The 26,751-nt window shown below is 42.0% G+C and overlaps 1 protein-coding gene across 4 annotated transcripts in view; it reads right to left on the bottom strand.

The window, feature by feature from the left end:
- reln (reelin) overlaps positions 1-12,527 on the bottom strand; it is a 97,188-nt gene extending 84,661 nt beyond the window's left edge. For all 4 annotated transcript variants that reach the window (XM_084933760.1, XM_084933758.1, XM_084933756.1 and 1 more), the window contains exon 1: positions 11,963-12,527. In XM_084933760.1, the coding sequence (XP_084789886.1) occupies positions 11,963-12,215 (253 nt within the window). In that variant the 5' untranslated portion in view covers positions 12,216-12,527. The remainder of the gene's footprint in view (positions 1-11,962) is intronic.
- Positions 12,528-26,751: the final 14,224 nt, after the last annotated feature.

Genomic DNA, 26,751 nt, shown 5'->3' with positions numbered 1-26,751 from the left:
TTTTTAAATAAAATCCTGCTGTTTAGTCTTTCCCTGAATTTACATCCTCATATTTCCAACATTACATATTCCAGACTCACTAAGGCTTATGAGATGAAAGAGAATAAGTAACACCAGGTGCACCTGCCCTCGTCTTAGCCATCCTCATGGGCTGACACATCAAACTGCAGTTTTTAATCAGGCCATGAACGTGGACTTTTGAACAGTTTGAGCCTCATCAACAGAAAAAACCACAATGCGCCCACTTCATGTTGAACTTCAGCTGTTATGACTTCCAAAAAGCAGGTCAGCTCTCTGTCCATGCAAAATTCATGGCTTTTAAAACTCAGAGTTTTTACACAATACAGTTATGTCTTCTAGGGAAAGCTCTTGACACAGAGTGATGGAAAGTAACAATGGGATATTTTATTAACCAAGGCCAGGATAAAAGATTATGTATTTTTATGTTTTTAATCTGATGCACAGAATTCGTCTACAATGGCTCTTTTTTTTCCCACCTGTGCCTGTAATACACTAACCTAGTTTTTAATGCCTACTGCCCAGGAACATCTGGACATGGCTTTCTGAAAAACCAGCTGTTCTGCTACTACTACTACTGTACTGCTACTGGATGTATGTGCACACAGGAGCACAAAAACAGTATGTATACATATGTGCTCCGATATGTGCACACAGGAGTAACTCACACACATGCTTAGTGTATTCTCGGCTAACAGCAGTCCCGACCATATTCCTACTATCACAGATTTAATAGCGCTAATATGAATAATGGAACTGTCATTTCACAGAGGTTCACTTTTCATCCCCGCTCTGCCACTACATCTTAGCGTCTTTACCACACCCACTTTTCCTACGCCTTTCTGCTTACACAACATTTTCCTCTATTAATAACACTTGTTCTATGTATATACTTGGGAGATCGTGTTTATTTTTTAACTGTGAGTTATTTTGTAGAATATGCTTCTTTTATTCAGAACAGCAGTACATTACATAACCATATGCTTTGTCAACACGTCGACTTATCCATGATTTTTTTTATGGATCAAAACAGTTAAAACAGTTCATCAGATTTATAATGACTTTAACAGTCATCAAAAAGTGTCCTCTGAACCTACAGGTCTCTTCCTGAAAATATACAAGTGCACACAGCCAAAAGACAACATGTTAGCTGTTATTCATCTGGCGAATATGAATTCCAATTGTCAAAGTCTTTCAAGAACTCAAAGACTTCCTGGCAGCTGGAAAGGAAGTGCCACGCTATTTTGCTCTCAGCTCCCTGCTCTTTCTTGGCGTGAAAGTTACAAATTATGGCCAGCTAAGTGAAAAAGTACTGACATCAGTCAAAGTCTGACACGCCTCTGTAGCTTTTGGGTATGAATGCTTGGTGGAAGGAGAGTGGCACGCTGGTGGGGAAGGGGCTTGCATAGAGCAGAGGGGATGATTGATTTCTAATTAACAAGCTGGTTGCCATAATGAAAGACTAGATGGTCTCTACTGGCAGCGGATCAATGGGGAGTGCTTCCTGTGACATCCAGTCTTAATCACACCAGCACAGCTTGCTAAGAATGCACTTATTGCTGAAAATTAATGCTTTCATACTCTCACCATCTCCCCTTTCTCATCCCCACCTCTTTTCTGTCTTAACTTCCACCTCAGACCTCTGCTTTCACTTGATAACAGGGATCACTCAATTACTATCGCTCTGCATGTGACAGTGATGTGCAAATAAGCTAATGTGTTGAGTCACTGACAAACGCACCGCAATGTCTATGTTCAGACAAAGTGGAATGTGCTAAGCTGGTGCAATAGGTATCTGGTGTGTTTGCAACCAAAAGTATTTCAGTTAAATACGGTGTTATGAAAGCAAGTCTAATATTTCAGTCTGCAGTAATTTAAAAGTGACAGTATGGCTCTGTTTCTGGACCTCCCTGCCCTTCCACAGGGAAAGCTGGAGAGCAGTAGAGACACCGAGAACAGAACACAGGATCATGGACTAATAAACACTAATGAATGATTAAAATGACACTTTTTAAGTCAGATACAGCATGAAGGAAGGAGCTCTGCAAGGAGTGGGCTGCAAAGTGGCTTGCAGATACACAGCAAGTTCAAGCAGCTTAAAACAGCTTAGATAAAATGCTCTACATGAATTTTGCATACAAAAGTATTACCTGAACTACCAGCTCATGTGGACTGACACTGAGATCTGCTGGTCTGATTTTTGGGCCCTCCAAATAAAAAACACTATGCCACATTTCAGAGTCATGTCTTCTTTCCCTGTGGCTCCAAATCACCCCCGGCTAGCTATGATCCACTGAATGAGAGTCAGGAAAAGAAGTATTTCCCTGGGATTTATTCCAACACGTTATTCAAGTTAAACCTATTATGATTATTTCACTGAGTGAACACATACGAGGTAAAAAAATAAATGTAATCTCGAGAAGGAGCTGTGGCTTCGGGAATGCTAAAGTTGTGTTTACCGCGAGTTCACACTTTCACTTTATTTTTTTTTTTAAATGAAAAATACAAGGGTGAGAGAAACTGTGTCTTTTTATTGGATATTGTCAGTCTCCCTCGAGTGCAGCAAGTCTGGAAGGTGAGGTCTCACTTAATCTTTAGTCTAGACCTCTATCATTCTTGATTTCAGTTCCCGGTTCTCCCTGACAGGCAAGATACAATCAAACACCTGATCCACAGGGGTGTAAGACACAGCTCAACTGGGTATTCCTTGGCAAAAAGAGACCTTCTTTTATCTTTTGAAAAAAATATGTCACTGGCTCATTGATATTCCATGTTTTACAGGCTTCTTATCTACTTGGACTGATTTTAAAGACTTTATTTTCTTAAGACTTCTTGAGTAAGTAATGACTAAAAGTAAGCTTGGATTTCAGAAATGTAGCTGATGAACCACCAAAAGCAAGATAGATGTTTGTTGTTGGGGTCCACAGGAAAAACCTCTGAGGAAGTTTCAATTTTCCTGAGTCAGAACTCACACATGGCGTAATGGAGGCTGGAGGTTTGAGGTTGCATATTTGGGAACTGCGGGGAAATGGGAAGCATTTTCAAGGAAAGAATATGTGCTTTTCGATGTGCCGATCTGTAATCTGTTTCTGCCAGCCTGCTGTGTTTTTCTGGGCAGAGTGGGATAGTCGTTTGAAGGAGGCTGATGCTGAATGGGTGGGGGGGAAGGGGCCAGGGCTGGGACTAATCCGCCTGTGCCACACGGCGTGTGCCCAGCACCCAGCCAGTTGCACCAAGCCGCCTCCTCTGTAGTGGGCCCATTGGAGCGCTACAAGTCCCTCTGAATGCTATCAGCACAGACGACACACTGCCCCCCAAGCAGGGATTACAGTTTTCTCAATGAAGCTGCCAGGAGGAGGGTCTAGAGCAAAAAGAGAAGTAGAAGAAAGAGGCGGAGGTGCACAGTGCTCCATCAGCAGCCTCCTTTCTCTTAAAGGAAGAGGCCATTGGCAAAACTGACAGCAGTTGGTAAAGGATCCCAAGAGAACAACAGAAGGATTCATCACTTTTCTCATCCAGTTTTGAGCCACTTTGTACCCCTTGATGAGAATCACCAACACTGTTGTGAGGCAAAGTGGTAAGGGGGAGTTTGAATAGACACAGAGAACTCTTAATGTCACGTGTAGCCCTGTTATCTGAGACTTGAGAAGGAAATAACTTTGTAAATATATTTACAACCACATGTTAGTTGAAAGTGAACATCAAAGAGGCAGAGGAAAAGGGAAAACTGGAGTGTGCAATTATAAAATAATACAAATAATTTGCATAGACTGCAGAAGGGTGTGTCACTCGTGTTTTCTATTAAAACAACTTGAGCAGTAAATACAATGCGGTTGATACGCTCCCTCCCTCAGGGTTTCGAGTATTTTGGCTATTTGAGTTGACGCTCTGTTTCTCATTATACTTTATCATAGAAACTGATACATGCAGCTGCCCCAGGAAGTATTTACGCAATTGAACTTCACTTCTAAAACACGAGATAATTGCATGTGACGACAACATGTGAAAGCAAATGGCATTTGTGTTAAAAAATGAACAACACCTGTGAATAAAAAACATTCTGCACAAAGAAGTTGTGCAAGAAGTTAAATGAGAATAAATAGAAATAAAACACGCAATGAGGGTAAAATGTTTTGTCATCCAATACCAATGCCACTAAAGGCAAAACGGAATTTCAGTCAATCAATCAGTTTGACTGGTTGACGTTCAGCTGAAACAGTTGCGCTGAAAGTTTTCTCCATTTTTTGTTTTCTCCACGGTATACAATAGGTGCTTGATGGAAATAAAAGACTTTAATTTTCTCCTCAGCAGGGGTATGCTGGAAACCCTTTCTGCAAAAAACAAAAAAAACAAAAACCCAAGTCTCTCACTTGAATGATTTAAATTTATATTCAAAAATCCCCAGTGCACTTCAGAGTTTTTATGAATTCGGCAGACTTTGACGTTCCCTCCACATGTTACCAGATTTCTTTCCTTTACTTTTTGTCCAAAGTTCTGTGTTTCTGCAAAGGTAGTTTTCCATTCCTTGAGCATGGTTTCCAAAATGGGACTTATACCCAAAATGGGTGTAGACAGGGGGTAAAGTGGGATTTGGTATATCGGAGAACCCCCAGATTGGGTGTAGCAGTGCAGGGAACTTAAAAATAAGTCACATAAAATTTTGCATTGTGAGTTACTGTAGATTTCTCTTTGTGCACAGACTGTGATCAGCTGACCTGCTACTATAATATTCACTGTTTGTTTGTGGATTAAAGGCTCCAACTGAATTCAGCGAGAGACGTTTTGTGAGCTCTACGGCTGATTTCCAAACCCTTGACCGTATAATGTTAGTATAAAAGGTAAAATTAGGTGAGTGAAACTAATAAACATCATCCCATTAAATATTATATATAATAATAATTGCTACCTTTGATGTAACCATACTGAATCACAGTAAACCTGAAACACTGTTGCAAACTAACCTGAATATCCTGCAATAAACTGCCTGGTATTTTCTTTGAATAACACAAAATTATTATACTTCAGTTTGTGATGTTTCACAAAATGGAAGAACACAACTTCAGTAACGTGTGCTGTACACATCCAATATCCGACTTAAAACCTCGAAAATGAATGAGGACATTAAATAGAAGCTTCACATTTCCTCTTTATCAAATTTCACGTGTTGAGCAGTTACTTCTGAAAGCAAGCTCTCTCCCATCTCTCCAGTCCTGTCTTACATCTTTCTCCATTTCTGACACTGTCACATTTTCATCTCCCCGGAAAGTACAACAGCTGCTGATTTAGCTGGCAAAAACGTTGCCCAGAAAGTTTGTGTGTTTGGTGATATTTTGAACTGCTCGAAAATTACATGACATTTAATAAAAAGAAGAAAAAGAAAAAAAGCTGTACTCCATTTATGCTTGTTCCTCTTCTGTGGAGCTAGCTAGTTTCTTAAGTATCTAACTTTCCTCACATCTGCACCATGAACACAGGGATGAGATGAAAGAAAGGATGCATTGAAGTTGTTAGGACGCTGTGGGATGTCACTCTTGTCTTATTACTGAGTAAATATCTCCAAGACATAAAAAAAAACCCTAATTTGACAGTAACCAGCCTATCAGACCTACAGGTTTATCAACTGAAGGTGCTGGAGCATCCGCTTTAAATCCTAGATGTAGGTCTAGCATGCTAGTTTGGGTGGCTTGGATGCTTGGAAGACATTTTGCTCTTTATTTACTGCTTAAGAATCAAACATTGAACATGTTTGATTCTTCCTCTGTGCTGTCAGAACCCACAAACCCTCTTGCTAAACAGATCTATGGAACTAAATTTGGTTACTCAGTGCACAAACTTTTCCACTCCACATGAACTAGGAAAAATAAAGAAGACAGCATATCCGAAAAGAACTAGTATGCCAGCATTTTAAAAGAATCAACAATGACTTAAACACATAAGACACCAAAAACTTCCAGATGAAATCAGAGCAAACACATGCAGAGAATTGTGAGCTGAAGCGACAGGTTTTGTGTCAAAGCAAACATAAGAAATCAAGTTTACAAGTAAAATGGATAAATGAACTTTTTGTAACTCGGTGCAAATAGAGAAAGAGGGATGCTATTTTATGCAGTTTTAAAAATGAAGCTGCTCTGCTGCAACATGTCTTTTGTACTTTTTTCTTTTCCTTTGTCCTAATTGTTACATTAAGAATGATGACAAATTAGACATACCTGAATGCGTTTTTAAGCAAATAGCAATCGTGTTCACAAAGTACAGCCATTGTCTTCCCACACTGTGGCTTCCATTAGCTTTGTTTACTGTTAAATCCTGAGAAAGTCACCACCAAGAATGCTGCTAAAGTGCATCAAAGGTGGAAAAGCTCATAATGTCACTATAATTGATGTGGTTTACGTTGGCTGCAAAATGTGTGCCAGGAGTGGAACATGCTGGTATTTGTGCTTTCTAAAACAGAAACCCACACACTTCAGAAACAGACACATGGGAAATGCACTATTTGAGGACATGTTAGGACAACGGGAGTCTAGTTTCTGCACATCACATCTCGTATTATCAACATACAGACACTCCAAATCAGCCCCCCCTCTGCCTCCCAACAGACAAACATGCACTCTAGCATCCTGTAAAATCCTTACAGCCACTCATCTGCCCACTCGTGAAAGTTAATAAAAACACAACTCACATGTGCTTGTTAAGAGCTTTCTTGTTTTGGCTGGAAAATGAATCCGTTGAGGAAATTGAAAATAAAAGATGTAGCAGCTCTGTGCCGCTTGGCCAGATAAGACTGGCACAGGCGCGCACCTCTGCCTGGCAGGGATCCACTCACTGCCTTCAATTTTAGTTTTTCTACCACACCTGGCACCACGCTGGCATCATTCTGGCACCAGCCAGGCAACGGCTAACAATGTAACTGCTATTTAAGGAGATTTTCTGTGCTCTGATGCAGTAAATCAATTTTCCAGAAATGTAGCTTATAGGTGGCATCTGCGCCATCTCAACTATCACGGCTTGAATTTCTCTGCTGCAGCCTTTCATTGACTCTTTATGAGAAAAAAGAAAACAAAGGCGGCAACAGAGAAGTGCGTTTGTCGCTGCAAGTTTATTATTATTTCTGCAATGTCATGGGTTTGTACAGTATGTTATAATAGCTTAAGAACATTAATAAGGAAATATATTGGCATAGCAATTTAGCACATGACAGCAGGAAAATACTAACTTATGTTGCGATGTCATTTTGTAACACCGCCACAGAGAATTGTAATAGCCCGCTGATCAGGACATTTGTGTTTAGCCAGCGGAACATCTGACCTGTCTCTATGTCATGATGGATCACCCACCAAGAGCTGAGTGCTGTGCACACAGCCAGGCGTGCATGTGTGACAAAGGGAAGATTCCCAATGAATATCCATTCTCATTTCTCGCCCATCTGCTCCTTGATATAAAGGAAACTGGCATAACTCAGAAAGCACAATGGTTTTTAAATGGTTCATCATTCAGTGTCCACAAAGACAGAACACCCAAACACACCCAAAAAAGCCCATACAAACAGTAATACACTTGACACACTTCTTTCTACCCACTGAAGTGACCTATTCAAACACAGCAGCAGGAGGCAGAGAGGCTGAAGGGCCGGGAAGCTAATGAATGCACGGGTTTGGACCACTTGAAAGTGCTTGTGCTGTCCGCATGTTGCTTTTTGCTCACAAGAGAGCCCTATTAAACCATTAGCCCCTCACCCCTCACTTCTTTCCCCAGTCTTGCTCACGTTTTCGCTGTTCCCAAAACTGCATAAAATCTAGGACAGTCTTTAAATGGTTTGCTGACCAAGGTTACTTCAAGTTTTCTTAGTCTTGTGAAGCGATAAATACAAAATATTACATGTAAGGGGAACAGAAATGTAAGGTGGACAGAAAAAAAGTTCTAATCTAATCTTCTCAGGAACAGAACTCTAAACAATGCAGCACTGACAAGAAGTGGTCAGAGGTCAGAAAGCAGACACTTAACAGTCCTCAGAGGTTAAGTACTGCAGAAGGTGCTGATGACATCCAAACGGCTGCCATAGTCACAGCAGATTGATGTCATTTGGGCATTCAATCTGAAGCCGGCGCGTGCCTGTTTGGATAGTCTAAAGATGGGCCCTATGTTTGCAAGACATCTTTCTGGGGGTTTACTAGCATAATGTGATGTAGGCAAGATAATATTTGCTTTTCTACAACCCTTCTGGGGCCTTGTTCCTGTGACCTTCAATTCAACATGTTGTTCTACAGACATCAGTCAACAGCACACTTGCAGAAAAACTCCCCCAACCATGACGAGTAATCAACTTTGCAGATAGATAATGGCCTCTTTCACTTTGCGAGGCACAATGAGCTGTTTCTGGCGGCTGACAGGAGAGCGGACAGAGCAATTCACTAAGCCAAATCTCATAGGTTATCGTGGCATGAGCTGATGGCATTTTGTGAGGATGAATTTATCGCCAAACTCCCACTAAGAATGTCATTCAGTGGCAACGTCCAAATCTCCTTGAAATGTTGATTGTTTCTCTGGCTTTTTCAATCATTTGCACATGGAAAAGGTCTGCGGACTAAACCATAGACAGATTAGGAAAGGCTGTTTCAGCATCTACTGACAACTCCTTCTCTAAGCAGCCGTCTTGTTTTGCCCCTTCCTCCTCCTGAGCGACACTGAAAAAGACCATTGTATGGGCTGTTTGGAACCTGCATGGTTGCGTGAGTGGCTCAGTGCTTCACAATGACATCAAGAACTGTGCATATAAAAGCACGCTCTAGACAACTCACTCACACTTTCAAGTGGCACAAACAAAACGCAGATGTCCATACGAAAAGTCGTGGTACGATAAACATGACTGTGGGGGTTTTTTCATGAGTGTACGGCCATTAACACAAACAAATTGGTGCAAACACCTTGACATGAAAAAGACCCCAATCAATCTCACTGGCCCCATTTCTACCTATATACCTCCATTTGTCTGGCTGTTCTCTGCTGACTTTCAGAGGACACCACACAGCCCTTCTGTCCACGATCCGGTGAAATGATGTCCCTTCAGCTCCGGATTTAAATCGAATGCTCTGTTTAGATCAAATCTGCCTGTTCCTTTTCTTCTCTCTGCTGTGTCACCGTGTTTTCTTAATGTTATTGTTCATCTGTGAAGACGAACACGCAAGATTTCCACAGCAGGGTGACGAGAAATGACAGAAATGCAAAACAGCTTTCTCTGATTAACTGTGTTTAGAAACCGTGCTCTGGGTTTTGTATTCTGATGTTGCTTCTTATAAACATGTGGTTGCTGTATGGAGTCCGTCGCTGACTCCCAGAGCAGTGTTAAAAGAGGCCAGGCGGCAAATGAAAAAAATGTTTTAACATCATTGAAATAAAGAGAGCTGCTTCCCGAGTGTATCAAAAGTAGTTCAAAAGGGTCATTTGGTTATTTAGAGGACAGCCTTAAATCCCAGTGTGACCTCACTTTTTTTTCTTTTTTGCTTCTGTCTCTTTATTAAAAGATAAGGCTCTACGTAGGCAGTATGTGCACACTTGGTTTCCATTTGTCTGAAATAAGAAGCGACCCTAGAGTCTGAATGTGAGCAAACAAATCTCAACAAACCTTTTCATTTCTCCCCTTTTGTTTCCAAGCAGTTCAGAAAGTCCCCACAGTGCTGTATTTCTGTTTTGTCCACAATGACCCCGCCAGTACACCCACCCTCTCAAACATTTCTCAGCCTCTCTTGGTCATTTCATTCTGATAGCTTAACACCGTAATCTTGTCTACACATTCAAAAGTACACTGCCCACACATGGTCTTATCACTCAAAAGCAACAGAGAAGCAAGAGGCAGTGAGGTCAGGTTGGAAACTCAATTACTGTGCGGCCACACTGAATCTTCCTCTTGCTCTGCGCCAAACGCTGAGTTAGATTTCTGAGACACTCACCTCCTGTCTCTTTTATAAAAGATCATCTATCTCTTTCCTTTTCTGTAACTTTACCTCCATCCACTAACCTCTACCTCTTCTCCTTCACGGTCTTTCTTCAGTTTTCTTTTCTACAGCTTCTTCAACAAGCATACAGCCAGAACCTCGAATACTTTCCACCCCCATTTCTTTCAATAGTTATATCACACATTGCTTTAGAAGATTAAACCAAAATCTAATCCAAAACTAAGGTTCAAAAGGTACAGAAAAACAGGGGAAAAATAGAAACCACTTAAATACACAAGCTTATTCCCAGAAAACACTTTGCCTGCTCTATCATATAACGAGAGGATGTAATTTTTTGTCTTTTTCTATCACTCCACATTTAGCAGGGCATGCAGATAGATGCCCGTCCTCAGTCTCACTGCTGTGTATGTGTAGCCCCTCAAAATCCACTCAATTCCTACCACGATGAGCCTGGCAATGGCTGTGGTAAGAACATGCAAGGCTGGCTGTAACCATCAAGGTTTGAAAAGATGAGAGAGGTGGAAAAGAGACGAGACTGGGATTGCTCACGATTGCACAACTATGCACACAGCCAGCAGCATTTCACTTGCTCGCTTGCCATTTTTCCCTTCCATCCCCAAGCAAACTCAGTCAAAACCCTGGAAATGTAACAATGACCTGCTGTCATGTGCGGGGGGGGGGAGTGAGCAGCTTGGAACCCTGTCAGTTTTCTGTGCAAGCCCTGCTGCTGGTATCTTATCGGCTCAATCCTCTCATCGTCATTTAAATCTCCCCCTACTCCATCCGATCCCAGCCTTGGCCCTATTTAAATCCCTCCCTCCTCCCAGTCCACCACATTTCTAATGCTAATTATCTAAACCTCTCTGTGCGCGCTTTCCCTCCCATCCACCAGCTAGTTATTCAAATCTCTCCCCACCCACTCTCCCTACAAGCCCGGCCCCAGTTAAAGGTGCTTGACTGAAGGGCTGATCCGGGCTGTTATTTTTCCGACATAGAATAATACTGCTTCATCCTTTCCTGATCTGTTTTCCTGCCCTTTTTTTCCTTTCTTCATACAGTTACACAAACTCTGAATTGAGAGTTAAGATAACTGGATTCCGTCGTCAACAATAATGTATTAAATGAAATCAAATACATCAGCAAGGTGCACGCAATGCATGTATATTTAGGAAACCGTATATGGTGGACACATTAAAATGTGCATACATCAATTCTCTGTTAAGATGATAGCTGCGTGGGAATGTAACCTTAGTTGGTCTGTGGTGGCCTGTTAGGGTCACCGTCCCCAGTGTTAAGTAAGGCGAGAGCGAACGAGCAGAGTTTGGGGAGGTCAGAGGGGATCTGCTTTCCAGGACCAGGTGCCGGCACAACAGTGTGGGAAAGGGGACACAAGTATCTGTCTCCTCTTCCAGTCGAAGCACGATTCACTGATTTCCTAATCTTTTCTCCCTATCAGTCAGAGCATCTCTTTCTGTGGTGCTCCGTTTTGTCCATTCGCACTCGCAGCCTTCACACTCTCTCTCACTCTCATTCAGTTGGAGGGATCTCGCCGTTAGTCCTGTGGAGAAGCCACCTACACATGGAGCATCGGGATCAGAGGAGTCCCACTCAGCATCACTATTTATTACAGTTACATAAATGCTGGTTTCCAACAACAGCCACCTCACAGAACCTGTTAACTTCCATGTGCACACGCAACAGCCGCACGAAACACCTGCACGAAAAGGAATTAACTGCACCCGCAGTGTGCATAATTCTTGTTCGATAAGTTGGTTGTATGTCTTAATGCAAAGTGCATATTATGCATATTGCATTTTTTTAGAAATGAATCATCAAAAAGAGATTTTTTTTAAAAATACACAATTTTATCAATTCAAAGCATTTCTATTTTACTGATTCCTTACTGACATCAACATTGCTGAAACAAACACATCCCATTGTCTTTTCCATGCAGAATTTTTTAAAAAAGTGGACACCTTAGGGGGTGTGCTCACCTTGATACTCCTGTCCAGGGGTGTAGGTGGTGGGGTTGCCTGTAATTTGGAGGGTGAGAAGCACCTCTCCCCCACCTTCTGCTATCCCGGCTCCCTCCAGCTCACCGTGGTGGGTGCACAGGAAGAAGAAGGGGTTGAAACGGGGGTAGAAGCTCGCAGGGGGAGCCCCGAAATCCATGTTGCTGCTCCCCAGGACGAGGGCAAGCAGGGCACAGCCTAAAGCACCCCCAAGAGAGGCCCGCGCCATGGCCATCTGCCCTCACACCACGCGAGGGGTTGAGGGAGTGAAGGTGGGTGAAGTGGTAAGGAGAGTGATGGCTGGGAGCAAGGGAGGCGCGGGTAGAGCTCCAGAGGACAGGTTTGGAGTCCAGAGATGAGTCGAAAGTCCAAAAGTGTGTGGGTGAGAGTGTGCACGTCTTGTGTGTGCTTGTATGTGCAGTATTTCTGTGTCTGAGTGTGTGGGCTTGGTCGTCAGGAAAACTGCTCTTCTTTTTCCTCTCCCTGTCCTACCTCCACTCTCGGGGAGTTCAGAGCTTCGCCTGTGCTGTCCTGCTCCGGCGTTTAAATACCTCACCCCCTCCCTCTGTTTCCCTCTCTCCTCCCACCCTCCCTCCCTTCCTCTCTCTGTCTCTCGTTCGCTCCAACACCAGCTCCACGCGTGCTGTATGCGCTCTACAAGACGGCCTCCCTCCTCTCTCTCATCCAGCTCTTCTCTCCTCCCTCTTCTCCGCCAGTCTATCACTCTGAATTTTTCCTTAATCTCGTTCTCCCCCTCTCTTATCTCCTCCTCTTTACCTCTCACTAAACCATTCTGTTACTCCATATTGCACTCTTGTATCCCTCTCTGGAGACCTTGGCGGCCTTATCTCTATGCATCTGTTAGTTTCTTCATCCCTAAGCAGCCCTCTGACAGATCCCTTTCACTCTTCTCTTCCTTTGTCTTTTTGCCCATCCACCAGACTGTCTCCTCCTCTCCCACCCACTATCACACCTCCTTTCTCCCTCCCTATTAAGCTCTCTTCACCTCCCTCTCCTTCCCTTTCTCTCTTTCTGCTGTTCTCCCACTTTGCCCCTCGATCTCCCTCTCCTTCTTCTTTCAAACCTCTACCTCTCCGTCTCTTCTCTCATCTTTAGAAGTGCTCAGCATTTGTTTTTCTTCTTCTCCTCTGTCGCTTTTTTTTTCATGGGTTTTCCATGAGAATCTCCTTTTCCACAAGATTCTCCAACTTTTTTTCCCCTGTCAGACTAGCCCGCGCCACCGTTCCACTCTGCATTACCCCACCACCAGCTGATGGATAAGTATTCGTCCAGCACATGCATATCTTCCCTTTTCACCTGGGAGTAAATACAAAGAACCTGTATTTCAGCCATGCGACTCTCTTTCTCTGCCCATCTCTCTCTTGCTCTGTGTGTAAGTGATACACTTTGCACCCCCCCACCCCCACCCCCCACCCAACAAGCATTCCTTCTTCAGACCTTGTGGAGACAAAAACATTATCCAGATATATGACAAACACAAAAAAATTGTCTCAGTGGCTGCACAGTTCCTTTCATGGCACACGGCCAAAGACAAAACGGACACATGAAATAAATTATTATGATAAAGGGGTTGGGGGGGGGGGGGGGGGGGGGGGACGTAAAGAAGCTGTTGTTACCACCAATTATTTCCTCTGGTGTTTCTCTTAAGCTGCCTGCTGGGTTTGTGTGGTTAAGTTCCTATTGCAGACATAAACACTCCCAAGCCAGCTAGGTACACACAGACACACGCACACTCACACTCAGCAGCTTCATGTCCAAACAGCCTGACTGACCCACAGCAAGAACGCACAACCAGTCCTGCATGGGCAGCTGCTTTCACAGCTTAAACGCTGCACCAGACACACAAATGTATGCACATATACAGATACAAATACACAGTTGCACAACGAATCAAAATGCACTAAAGAGTACTCTTATTTACAGACAAACACACAAAGAAATATAGTAAGTGGTTCTATCAGTTTCTTGTTATCTCTATGTTGATATAATGACTTATATTTGGCTCTTGCAAAGTTATTCACCTGCCAGGGCAGCTGCAGCTCACAGACCAGCTCCAGTCAGCGTGTTTATCCACATTGCAGTCCAGACATCCAAGACGGCTGGGCAAAAAGACAAATATTATGCAACTGTAAAGGGAAGCTTCACTGACTTTGTGGATTTCTATTATAGTGGTCAGTCTGATTTATAATAACTTGTGAAAAGTGCCAGACAAAACCACAAATCCCAGAGAAGCTTCAGCTACGCTTACATCCAGCCTGATAATGAAGGAAAACATGACATGGTTTGAAATAAGCTTAATACAAACTGTACTGTCAGGCTTGAACAACAAACCCTCTTTCTCTGTTAAATTCAGTGCTCTCCTCGCCATTTTTTTTTTACTTTTTCTCTGTCAATTCTCCACTAAGAATAGTTCATGCTATATGAGATCATGTGTTTGAGTTTTTAATGCATAGGCAAATTATAGAGACTCTCTCTCTCTCATAACCATTAAAAAACTCTTAGAGTGCTGTGGAGTCACACACAAAAAAACTATTTCCCTCATATAGGATCCAAGATAATCATGTGACCAGAATGCTGGGACAACACATTAAAAGGATGACTAAAGTGCATAGCAGCAACTTTACCATGAACAGGTGTGTACTGTAATGTAATGTTTTGTTTTGGCACGTTCACCGCAGAACTGCGATGGAAAACAAGTACATCGAGACAGTGCAGGTAGTTACTGGACGGCAGCAACTTTTTAGAAACAGCGTGTGCCCTCCCCAGTTTCTTTATAAGGTCAGCTCAGTGGACCTGTCTGCCGAGACTGGAGAGTGAGATCAGAGGTTATCACAGTCCTCCTGTGCTGTTCCTCTCAAACAGTCTGTAGCTGCCCAACAGCTCTGTGTTGGCTTAATGAAACACTTTTAATTAATCTAAATGCATTAAGTCACTGGTGGGATTTCTTTTTAGAACTTAATTCCTTAAGTGCAGTTACAGTGGCATTTTGCACAAAATGATGCTTTGCTGTAGTTCCAGCCTGAAGTATGCAGTGACAAATGTACTTAAGTTTGTAGTTTTAAGAAAAAAAAAATTTGAAAATTCTGAACAAGAGGTGAAAATTGCTCCCAACAAAAGCCAAATCAGTTTGTACTGCTGTGTCACTTGGAACAAGATGTTGCTTTTTAAGTTTTCGAGGAATGGTCAGCAGAAGGAGGGAATTGCGCAAAAACAAGAAGAAACCAAGAAAACGTCTTCTGGTTTCCTCAAAGAAGTTCCAGTAAAGCATCAGCGGGCCAGGATGGGGGTAACAGTTTGGGGGTAAACAGAAAGTTCATGACGTGTAACCTCTTTATTTGGTTTATATAAAAACTTGTTTATATCCTAGATGGATAATGCAACACAAATAATTAAGTAGACGGCTGTTCTTTCCACAGTATAGTTTACATGACCTGTACACTGACGGCCCACGCAGCTCATTATTTTTAATTAGCCCCACTTATTTAGACAAAAGCACAGTGTGCGGGCCCTTTCATTCATTTCACTGCGACGACTGCATTGACACAATGGGTTTGCTGATGCAGTGGACTCAAGGGGGAAAAAAAAATCAGTCTAGCCAAGGCACCAGACAAAATTTTCCACTGGTACCACTGGTCCTACAAACTTTCTCAGTTGAGCACACCATCTCTTTTGAGCGCAGTAAAATAAAAAGAACAAGTGACTATCAAGGAAACCATTAGCATATATTATGATTAGATTTAAAATTTAAAGTTTAAAATCTATTTTTTATGACAAATTATTATAAGAAACAGAAAAGAGACTCAACACTTTGTGGTTTTGTCGGGAGTGAAGTAGAGAGGAACTCAAAATTTTGGTTGACGTATTAAATGATGATGTATTGAAGCTTAAAAGTTTAAACTATGTTTTTATGACAAGGAGTTTAGCGATAGCAGCTCCCTCTTACTGTAATTACAGGTACTACAATAGGTGTTGTGGTTGAAAACAGACTGTACATAAAAGATCAACAACAACAACAACATCAGCTTTATATGCAGAATTAAGTCAATGCAGAAGTGCCTTAAACCTGCATTCTTATTAACAGTCAGAAGGGGGCGACTCCTCTGGTTGCAAAAAGGCTTGTGCAGAAGTTTAAAGGAAAATTGCCCTTGGATGCCTCGCTGTATGACTTAAAACTTTCCTGTTGATTCAACTGGTAGTTTTAATTCACATTTAATACAATGTAATGTCCACCTGCTAAATTAAGGTCATACTTAAAAGGATGACACAGCATAGCATGCTTTAGGGGTACCTTGACAACTCGCTAGTATATGAGAGCCCGTCTAAATAACTGCATACTTTAAGTATAAATTGTGTTATAGTTCATCCTAAACACTGACTACCTTTCATGAAAAAAAGAAACAAACTCAATACATATGCTCATACTCTCACAAATACATCTGCACAAAATGAAGAATTTAACACATGACTAAAATCAGAGCGCTCTAACACAGAATGAATACTTGAACAAGTGTTTCTGATGCCGGTGGCGCGCTCGAGGATAGCCATTTGTTACCTGTAGCAGGCTTTAGTAACAAACACTCACACCCCTGAACCTGGTGATCTCTCCATATTCCTCATGTAGGTCCTGTCCTACATCTATTACACCGTGGCTATTGTACAGCCCCTTCCCCTATGTGCACACACAGACGTATTAATACACAAAACACACACACACACACACACATACACAGAGTGCGACTGGGGGCTATCGTTCTCCATTATGAAAACTAGGTCGGGGAGGAGTGGGCGAGTAGAGTGGGGCAGTAATTATTTTTATCATTATTAATTTCCACCTCAAGCTTGCGCCGGGGCTTTTTTGTCTGCTTCAATCTTCATTTCAGCCCCCAACATCCACACATGCACACACCACCACCACCATCACTACCAGTGCCTTTGAAAAGGCTACGTGCCAAACAAGGCAGAACAGAGCATGGGGGCACAAAAGAGGAAAAGAGCTCAAAGGGATAGAAAGAGTTTGACAGAGAGCGAGAGGGGCGACAGGGGAAGCCGGAGGGGTCGGACGTGTCGCCTCATCACTCACCGGACCCTAATTTACACTAACAGGTTGTTTACTTGATATGGCGAATGATAATAAAAGCCTGGGTGTTGGATGAGGGGAGAAGGCAAGGAAAGAGAAAAATTGAAAGCGAGGCCCTGCGGGAACACTTCGGCGCTGTGATGGCTTGCACACTCCAATTAGTCCCATGAAAAGCTTCTCTCCCTGGAAAGGAGTTAAGGAAGGGGTGATTTGCTCATTGCGTAAATAAAAACAGCCATATTCACCCCAAAACTCTCTTGCTGGGCCACTGCACAAGGAACAACTTCACTGGTTGTTGGGACTCAGCCGTGGCCATGTGCAATGAAAACACAGTTTTCAAGTTTGTTTTGTTAATGACACTAAATTTGTTATTTGTACTGTACATATTACACGTAGGTTCAGCGACCACAAAAAAAATAAAAAAAAATAAAAAACAAAAAAACAAAAAAACCGCTGCTGACACTAACTACATAAATGAATGACTTGAAATGCACCTTTAACCATACATAGTCCATAACAGTGTGCAAAGACTGCAAAATCAATGTAGTGATTTACTTCTGCTCCAACTATAAATAAATATTAATCAATTTAAAACTGTTAAAAAAGCAGTGTTTTCCTTTGGATCATTTGAAAGTCTAGTTCTGTTACTGCTGTGTGCAGTAGTATCTATTTCCATCTATCCATCCAACTTCATCCGCTTTATCCGGGGCCGGGTCATGGAGGCAGCAGCCTAAGCAGAGAAGCCCAGACCTCCCTCTCCCCAGCCACCTCCTCCAGCTTATCCAGGGGAACACCAAGGCGTTCCCAGGCCAGCCGAGAGATATAATCTCTCCAGCGTGTCCTGGGTCTGCCCCGGGGCCTCCTCCCGGTGGGACATGCCCGGAACACCTCGCCCAGGAGGCATCCTTGTCAGATGCCCGAACCACCTCAGCTGGCTCCGTTCGATGTGGAGGAGCAGCGGCTCTACTCTGAGCCCCTCCCGGATAGCCGAACCTCTCACCCTATCTCTAAGGGAGAGGCCAGCCACCCTTCGGAGGAAGCTCATTTCCGCCGCTTGTATCCACGATCTCGTTCTTTCGGTCACTACCCACAGCTCGTGGCCATAGGTGAGGGATTTCCATCTATTCTATACCAATCATCCTTATGTAGTCTTTGTTATGCAGGTCAAATTTATGGATCTCTGATAAAACTCAGCCATCTGATGTTTAGAAAATCTTCCTCCTGATTTTTTTCGCCTACAGTAAAACTTTTTATTAGACTTATCTTTGGTGCAACACTTGAAATATTATAACAGGGTCTCCTCCGCACTGTCTTTTCATAGAAGATCAGATTACTACGGTTTTCTCTATATTCTTATAAGATCTTTACCTTACAAAATAAAGCACCTTGAGGTGACTGCTGAGCTGAACTGAATTGAAAAAGTTAATCTTGTATTTCATTATAGTTGTTCATTGCACTGGGTTGTCAGAAGTTACGTGATTGAATCGGTTTATTTGTTTGATAGCAGGATTATTCTTTAAGTTATAGATGGAATTGGATTAAAACTTGATCAGTGGAGGAGGTTGCCTCAACATCAACATATCAAATGTAAAGATTTGATATGGTTCTAGATGCAGGATATTTTGTACCATTCTGAGATAGTGTGCCCACTGGACACTTTATTTATTACATCTTGTTCCTACTGGGTTGGACCCCGTTTTGCATTCAGAACTGCCTTACTTCTTCATGGCATAGATTCAACAAGGTGCTCAGAGATTTTGGTCCATATTGACATGAGAGTATCACACAGTTGGCTGCAGACGTGTCACTTGTACATCCATGATGCAAACTTCCAGTGTCATCACATCCAAACGGAGTCCTCTTTTGGACTGTCTAATTGCTGTGGAGACCATTTCCACCCAGTAAACTACCACTCATGGGATATTTTCTCTTTTGTAGACTATTGTCTGTAAACCCTATGGATGGCTGTCTGGGAAAATCCCAGGAGATCAGCAGACTGTCTGGCACCAACAACCATGCAATGTTCAAAGTCACTTAAATTGGTTTTCTGCCCATTCTCATGTTGGGTTTGAACTTCATCTTGACTATTTCTACATGCCCCCCCCAAAACAAAACTGGGGTGCTGAAGTGGGTAGTGGGTGTATGTATAAAATTGAAATAAGAAAAATCATCTTGATGTTCTTAAGAAAATTTCACAAGCTAAGCTAGCTAGAGACATCCTTTTAGATTTAGACATTCATGCATCCTCTGCTTTAACAGATGCAGTCTCAGACTGAAGGCATTAAGTCCTCAGATTTTGAGTTCAGACACTAAGACAGACGTTTTCCCTCTTAAAATCAAGCATAAGTCCTCATGGCTGCTAAAAAAAAAAAAAAAAAAATCCCATGTCCTCTGTCCTCCACTCCTCAATTAGGACAAAAACCTCTGGAAGTGGCTACACTGACACCTTGATGAATGAGTAAGCCATGCAGAGTAAGTACAGCATCATCCTTTAAACAACAGTGGGATCAGCATTCCCCACATTCTATGGTTCTCTTCTACCACATAAACAACTGAAAATCCAAACTCAAACCTGCTGTTTGGACAAAGCGAGATAAAGGTTGATGTATAAAAACTTGTTTTATTAAAACATCTGTTCATGGAAATGTCTGCAGACACAATGCGTTAACAATTCTATGTAGTATAAAAGTGACAGGAAAAACAAGAAAAGCAAAAAAAAGATCTTTGATAAAAGAACTCGGTTCATTCACACAGTTCAGGGGTGACTCAGTTGTTTTTGCTTTCCACTTTAGGGCCACATTAATCTGCCAGCAACCAGTGGAGAGTAGCAGAATATGTGTGGGACTCTGTGAGGCCATGTTACAAACCAAAACACTGGACAGAACAAAAATGAAAAAGAACGTAAAATGGTATTTAATTTGTTATGGTTAAAAGCAAGTAAACATCTAAGACTAATTATTCAGTTATACAAGAGTCGGTTTTGAGACTAGCTCATAGCTTCCTAGACTGTACACCATGGAACTTATATTAAAGTCCTTCATTTGAATTTCCTGTTGTGCCCTTTCTCCAGAATTTCTCTTTCAATACTCACATGTGAACCAGTTTCCATGAATTCTCGTTGAAGCATTATTAGCCAGAAATACAGTATACACTAGTTTTTGCACTGGCACTCAGCAGTTGTTTTTCTTTGCGAGAAGAAAGCCCAACACTGGGCTACCAAGGTCAAGTGCATTTTCAAGCTAAACGACCGGCACAAACATTTTTCTTTTTCGTTGCATGACTAAAAACCATGTTGGGGAAACATGCAGGTATTGCTTTGAACTTGGTAAAAATGTGCAGCCTGAAGATCATTAATCTAAAGCAGCTTTCAGTTTTGGACACCTGTCATAGCTCATCTGACTTTAACAGTGCCATTTGCAAACCTTAACTTGTTTTGAGCTGGGCTTTTATTTTTCTTGTAATTAAATTATAAGAATTACCAAGAGTATCCAACATGAAATACACAGATATTAAACAAGTTACTGGTGTTAAATTCCTCATGGCAGTTGTTTTTATTTTTAGAAAAATGACAAATGAAGAATTAGCAATTAGCAGGACCCTGAGAGATGCAGCTGGCCCTTCAGTTGATCCATCTACTGTTCACTCAAGCCTCATCTCAAATGGTCATTCTTAAGGAAGGGAAATTACCCAAGAACTGGACTGAAAATCAGTGCTAATGCGCCTTATATAGAGTGACGAATCCAAAATTTATAATCTGTTTCAAATTGTCATCAGTATGTGTAGACGTGGTCAGGAGAGGGGTACAATAGTGTGTGTTTATAGCCATCTTTGATACGCCGTGGAGGCTCTCAGCTTGGGCTTCATTTCAGGAAGCAGTGTTTGGGATCTTGCCAGTCCTGAGATGAATACAGAAAAATGCCATGAGAATGTGATATACCATGCAAAACCATCTGGAAAGCATTTGATTGAAGCAGCTTTGTTATCATTGTGTTGCTGAAATATAAAGATATCGCTAATGCAGTCAGGCATGGATTGGCCTCCCCAGAGCCCAGACTTGGCAGCGTACATCCAAAAAAGAGCTTTGATTGTCCTTTAAGAAGCCAGAAGATCTCTTCCTGAAGACTATTTAAAGAAATTGCAAAGAAGCTTGCTTCCAATGGCAGAGACCTTTTGCTTGTCAATCACTTGGCAAGCAAAAGGTTGCTGGTTCGCTTCCAGCTGGAGAAACAAATCCCCCTTGGGGTTGTGTCAGGGAGGGCATCCAGTATAAAATTCAGCCAAATCAAACATGCGACCTCTTGTGGCAAAGGAGCAGCTGAAAGTAAACTTCTTCTACAAGAAAGCATGCCTAAGGGTTCAGGCTGTGAAGGATGAAGGATAAAGGTGGTCATAACAAATATTGACGTTTAAGCTCATTCGAATGAAACTCTGTTTTGCCTTGTATGTTTCCACATCTTTAAATAAATTGTTGTTCCTATTTGAAATATTTTAGGAAAGAATGAAGAAATAAGGTGTAACTAAAGACTTTCCCACAGTACTCTATGAACCACATTATGTGTATGTACACATATCACTGAGCACCTGAGGTGTTTAGAAATATCAACATTTAAAGCTGAGTTTAAGATTAGAAAATGCAATGAAACAATTAAAATGCAAATTTCTTAGGAACATGACAATGATTTTATCTGTTAGATTGTATGTTGCAAGTTTTTAATTAATCAAAAGAATATCATCACAGGAGTCTGTACCCTAAATAACCCATGTTAATTTTTAACACTCAAAGCAGACATCGGTTGGTTTGTTTATAATGTAATTTTCCAATCATAACAACAGTAAGATACAGTATTTTTTAAATAATTGCACATCAAGCATTTGCTGCTGTGAAATGTGAAGAAAGGTACGTCAATTTGGCTTGAAAGACATCACAGAACGAAGGTACATCACAGTGATTAGAAATCAAAGCTTTAAAAGCCTTCAAACATATGCTCCCAGTCCTGTAAAACTCATACAGAGATGCTATAAACCAAATAAACTGTCGTGTGCAGCACATACTGCACGCAACTAATTCAATGGTAAATACTGGTGGGGATAATAAATGCCTCTGCTTCAGTTTGGAAATATTTGGGGTTTAGATCAAATAACACACATAAGCCAGCCTGCTGCATGACAGCACAGACCACTTCTGGCAAACGCTCCAAGTTACTGTTTTTCTTTTCTTTTTTTTTTCTTTCTTTTTTTTAAACAAGCAACTTACTGATTAGTAGAGATTTAAGCAAACAGTCAAAAGACCTGCTACCTTAGCTAAAATGCCTTTAACTAATAATAATTGAATCTGTGTGCATTTTCATGCTTAAATCAAAGGTAAATGTGTGGCTGTACTCATGGAAAATAACTTTTCCGCTGATTTGAAGTTGTGTTTCTGGGATCTTCATGAATGGTAAATGTAATAACTGCTGTCTGTACTGAAGCCTGACGGAAATATTAAAACGGCTAAGTGTTTGGTACTAAGAAGGTAGTGTGCAGTAAGGTTTTACAGCTTTTTGATGAAAGCAGTGGTTTTCTGCAAATGAATGCTGTGAGAGTGATAAGAATGACTCATAGCAGGTTGCAAGCTGGACAGCTTAATGATGCAATGTTGCAGTTTTTGGCATTAACTGCAGGAGCTTCGTTCCACTGAACAAAATCCACACAAAAAGAAATGTCAAAGAAAAATAAATGCAGGTGCACATGTCCCGATGTCCTTTTTCTGCACACTTTCTAGCATAATGCTATCCCGCAAATTTGCTTTAAATATATCAAATAGTCAAACACTGGGCTGTCTGCAGTGAATACAGTCTTTATATATCTGTGAGTTTAAATGGTGGAGGCACATGGCTTGGCACCATTTAAGTGTGATACATTTTTCAATAGCTGTGAGTCATAGTTCTTTCTGAGTTCTGAGCAAGGCAAAGTGCGTCGCTCGGGGCTGCCTCCATCTACAGACAGTTAGCTTCGTACTTCTTTTGCATTTGTTAGACGCAAAATCTGTTCTCCAAACTCCTCGCTTTCAGTTCAGCTCCCAGTTCACTGTCATCACAGCAGCCCCCTCCCTTCCTGCAGTCATGGTAACGGAGCTGTGAAAGAACAAGCTGAGGAATATGAGGCATGGAGGATGACAGACACATGGCCACATTGTGACAGAGACAGACGAAGAGAATGCCGAGTGGTTTGACACCACAGACAGCGATTTCCCCATCCTGACATCCAGCATGGAAGCAATTAAGAAGGACATGAGGCAGAAGTTATGTGGGACACAGCAAGTCGAGAAAAACAAGATTTCTAGTATTTGCAAGGCATTCAGCAGCAGAGTGGAAGTTCTTGCTGGACACAGATTTTATTGTTTGGAGGCGAATCTGTGTACTTTAGGGTCCCGTACTGTCATTCCTTCGTCTGTTGCTGAGATCGGACTTGTTCACTGTACAAATAAGATCAATGAGTCGACCTCCTGACACAAGCTTTTCAGAGTCTAGAACTCGGGAGAAAATAGGCTATCACCATGGCTGAAAATCAATTTGATAAATGATAGAGAGGTGTTCTAGCAACTGAAATCCTACACGCAGGCCATCAAAAAGCCGTCTCTCTTCACATACATTCTTATGGCCTAATAGATACAGTATTGATTTTAGTGTGGTTGGTGGAAATGCCAATGTGAACTTGTAAAAGAAAAAAAAAAAAGTAAGACAAAACAGCTCTTGTTCTCACTCCGTGGCATAATCTGAGCTGTTTTCGGGCACTGCGCTCTTCAGCAGCTAGGATAAGTTGCTTTTGCTTGTGTGTGTGAGAGCTGCACAGCATGGCTGGCACACACATAATAAAACAGATCTATTCCAAAAGATACCATTCATCCCTGGACGGCCAGCACAGACTCTCACTTCTTACAAATAAACACATATGCAGTGATAACAGTCGCACATAGCAGTAAACACTGTTGAGATACGCAAAAAAGTCGTACTCACACAGCATTCGCACACATGCACAGTCAAACAAACACTGGCAGTAGTAGTAGAGGTGTAAATGTGCATGAGCGCACATACACACACATATTTGCACTTGCAGATCCACTCACATTAGAAACACAGAAGAAGGCGGGAGGAGGGGGAAGGGGGCACTGAGGCCACAGAACATACAACAAAAAGCAAGCAGACAGCCTTGAGCTATGAGCTCAGCTAAATAAATAAATAAATGAAAATCTCATTTTAAACCAGAAGCTTCGCACCCCCTCTTGGAGCCCACTCCTCCTCCTCCCAGCTCTCCTCCTTTTCCTCCTCCTCCTTTCCATATCCCAGATCAAGGTTTCATTCTGAAGAAGCACAAAGACTGGCTGCCCAGCATCCATCTCTTCAACTCCATCCATCCCACCTATCGTAGGGCTCCAGAGACATAGATGAGCAGCACTGCGCTGGCTCTGCTTTCCATTTTCTTCCCCCCTCCACAGGATGAGCTCTGACAGTACCCAACCACACCAGAATCTGGCAATCAACCGGCAAAAGCGCCAGAGGTTGTCAGACCATTGTATCTGTTTGTGTAAATCTACTGTAACAAATGCACCTGGCTCCATTTTATAATCCAGAGTTTATGTCAGGCTTCGTGGCAGGTAGGATGATGCCAATTAGAGAAAGGCATGGCTGTCAGGGGAAGCACATAGGTTTAGCCCGCTGAGACACTACAGCACACTAACTGATTTAAGCCAATTTGTCGCCATATCCATATTGTGCTTGACTGTGCAAACAAACAGATATAAGTAGCGGCTGTGGGCATGTGGATCTGTGGGTGTGGATGCTGGAGAGACACAATAGATGGTTGTTTTGGCGTATAAACCCCACACAGATGGATGAACATCCTGCTTTGGATTGGTTAAACCAAACGTACTGAAGCAGACATGACACAATATCTTTTAAACTGTGCACATACTCCAACTGTCAACAACTGAAGAGGGACCAGGGATGTGAACAATCAGTCGACTAGAAGCTTAAGCTCCCTTCACTAGTCGGTACCAGAAATACTCATTTGTTCAACTAATTGCTCAGATTTCACAAAACGAGCTGTGGGATGTCATGCAGTCACTTACAACAATGTCTTCCCCTTTCTCTCGGTGGTGAAATATTCTAAACAAGCAAGGTGGAAAGACAGATGACATCTTGTAAAACCTGTGTGGTTTGGCAGTATTTTGATCTAGAAAAGAAATGCTTGGGTCTAGGCTGTGTCAGGCTAGAACCACTGAACCAGAGCAATCTGTCACCCACATTCAATACAGCCGTGTGGACACTATCCTGCAAGTAAAGAAGGCTGCTGGTGGCAGCACACTCGCCAAGCCAAAATGACATGTGCAATGATACAGACAGCAGACAGCTCCATAAATTTCAGAGGCATTTTAAATATGATTTGATAACAAAAGGGTGGAATTAACAGAGTGAAATGGCTATGCACACAATACTTGTACAAAAGTAATTACATTACAGTCTTAACCATTTCTCAAACATTTAATTGATAATGAAATTAGTCACAAGGAACATCCCTTGTATGGAGAGGAGGACAGAGTGAGCCAGATGATACAGATGATAATGTGACCTTCATCTTTGTCACTATGAATAGAAGGAGGAACCCCTGTGGCCTTAATTATATGGGTCAGCAGACCAGGAGCTGGTGGTCCCACATTGGGGGTATCAACAAGTCAAACAAATGCAGACATACACAGAGAGCAAGTTGATTCGAGTCAATCAACGATGGGGCCCTGCTTTAAAAAGAGAAATGCAAATTGCAAATGCAACACACACACGCACGCAGTCAAATGAATGCATTTCCTCTCATAATAATGACGCATTCATGAGCATTTTACAAGACAAAATGTTACAAAGCAAGACAGGAAACAGAGGGAAACCAGCGGCCTTTGTTTCCTGACTTTATATTCAGCTTTAAAATGATGTTGTGCACTCGATGTTTACTCATAACAACCAAGGACAATCGTTTATGTGCAACACTGTACCAATGACAAAGAGAAAAGTGCTTCTTGCACACCTGCTCCACCATCATCATGATGGCTAGAGACTGTAATTAACGGCGAGGTTTAGGCGTACGTTACAATTAACACATCCATGCAGATATGCACACGATTTACACAAAATATAATGGTCCATTGAATCCTCCACTGTAGGTCCTTCAACACAGTGTTCCGCACACTCACTGATCCAATTACAGGTCAGAGGTCACAAGACGGTCCCATCCTACCACAATATACAACAGGACCTCCCCCCACTCACTTCTCCCCATCCTCCCAGCATTCCCCTCATTCATTTATCCTCCTCTCTTCACACCCTTCTGCTCAGCTGTCATCTCTCACTTCGTCTCCTCTAAATGGCTATTGACTGTGCTCACAGGGCTGTCGTTCTTTGTCTGTCCCCCATCACAAATGTGTCTGCCAATCACAGGCTCACTGCTCTGAGTGATCCTATATCTTATAAAACAAAAACAGCACTGTTGCTTTCATTAAAAAAAAAAAAAATCTTAAATCTCTTTTTAAAAATTTTTAACTTCTGGTATTCCACACTGCTCCCAGTGTTGTTGCTGCAGTTCCTCAGCTAATCTATTTTCTCTGTGGTTGCCCTTTTCTCAATGATTGCCCTCTCTCCGAGCTTTC

Source organism: Perissodus microlepis, chromosome 7 (genome assembly GCF_051167445.1).
Source record: "Perissodus microlepis isolate ML-2025 ecotype Zambia chromosome 7, ASM5116744v1, whole genome shotgun sequence".
NCBI classification, from domain to species: domain Eukaryota; kingdom Metazoa; phylum Chordata; class Actinopteri; order Cichliformes; family Cichlidae; genus Perissodus; species Perissodus microlepis.
The sequence above is the reverse complement of the archived record's forward strand: the minus strand, read 5'-3'. Positions and strand labels throughout refer to the sequence as shown.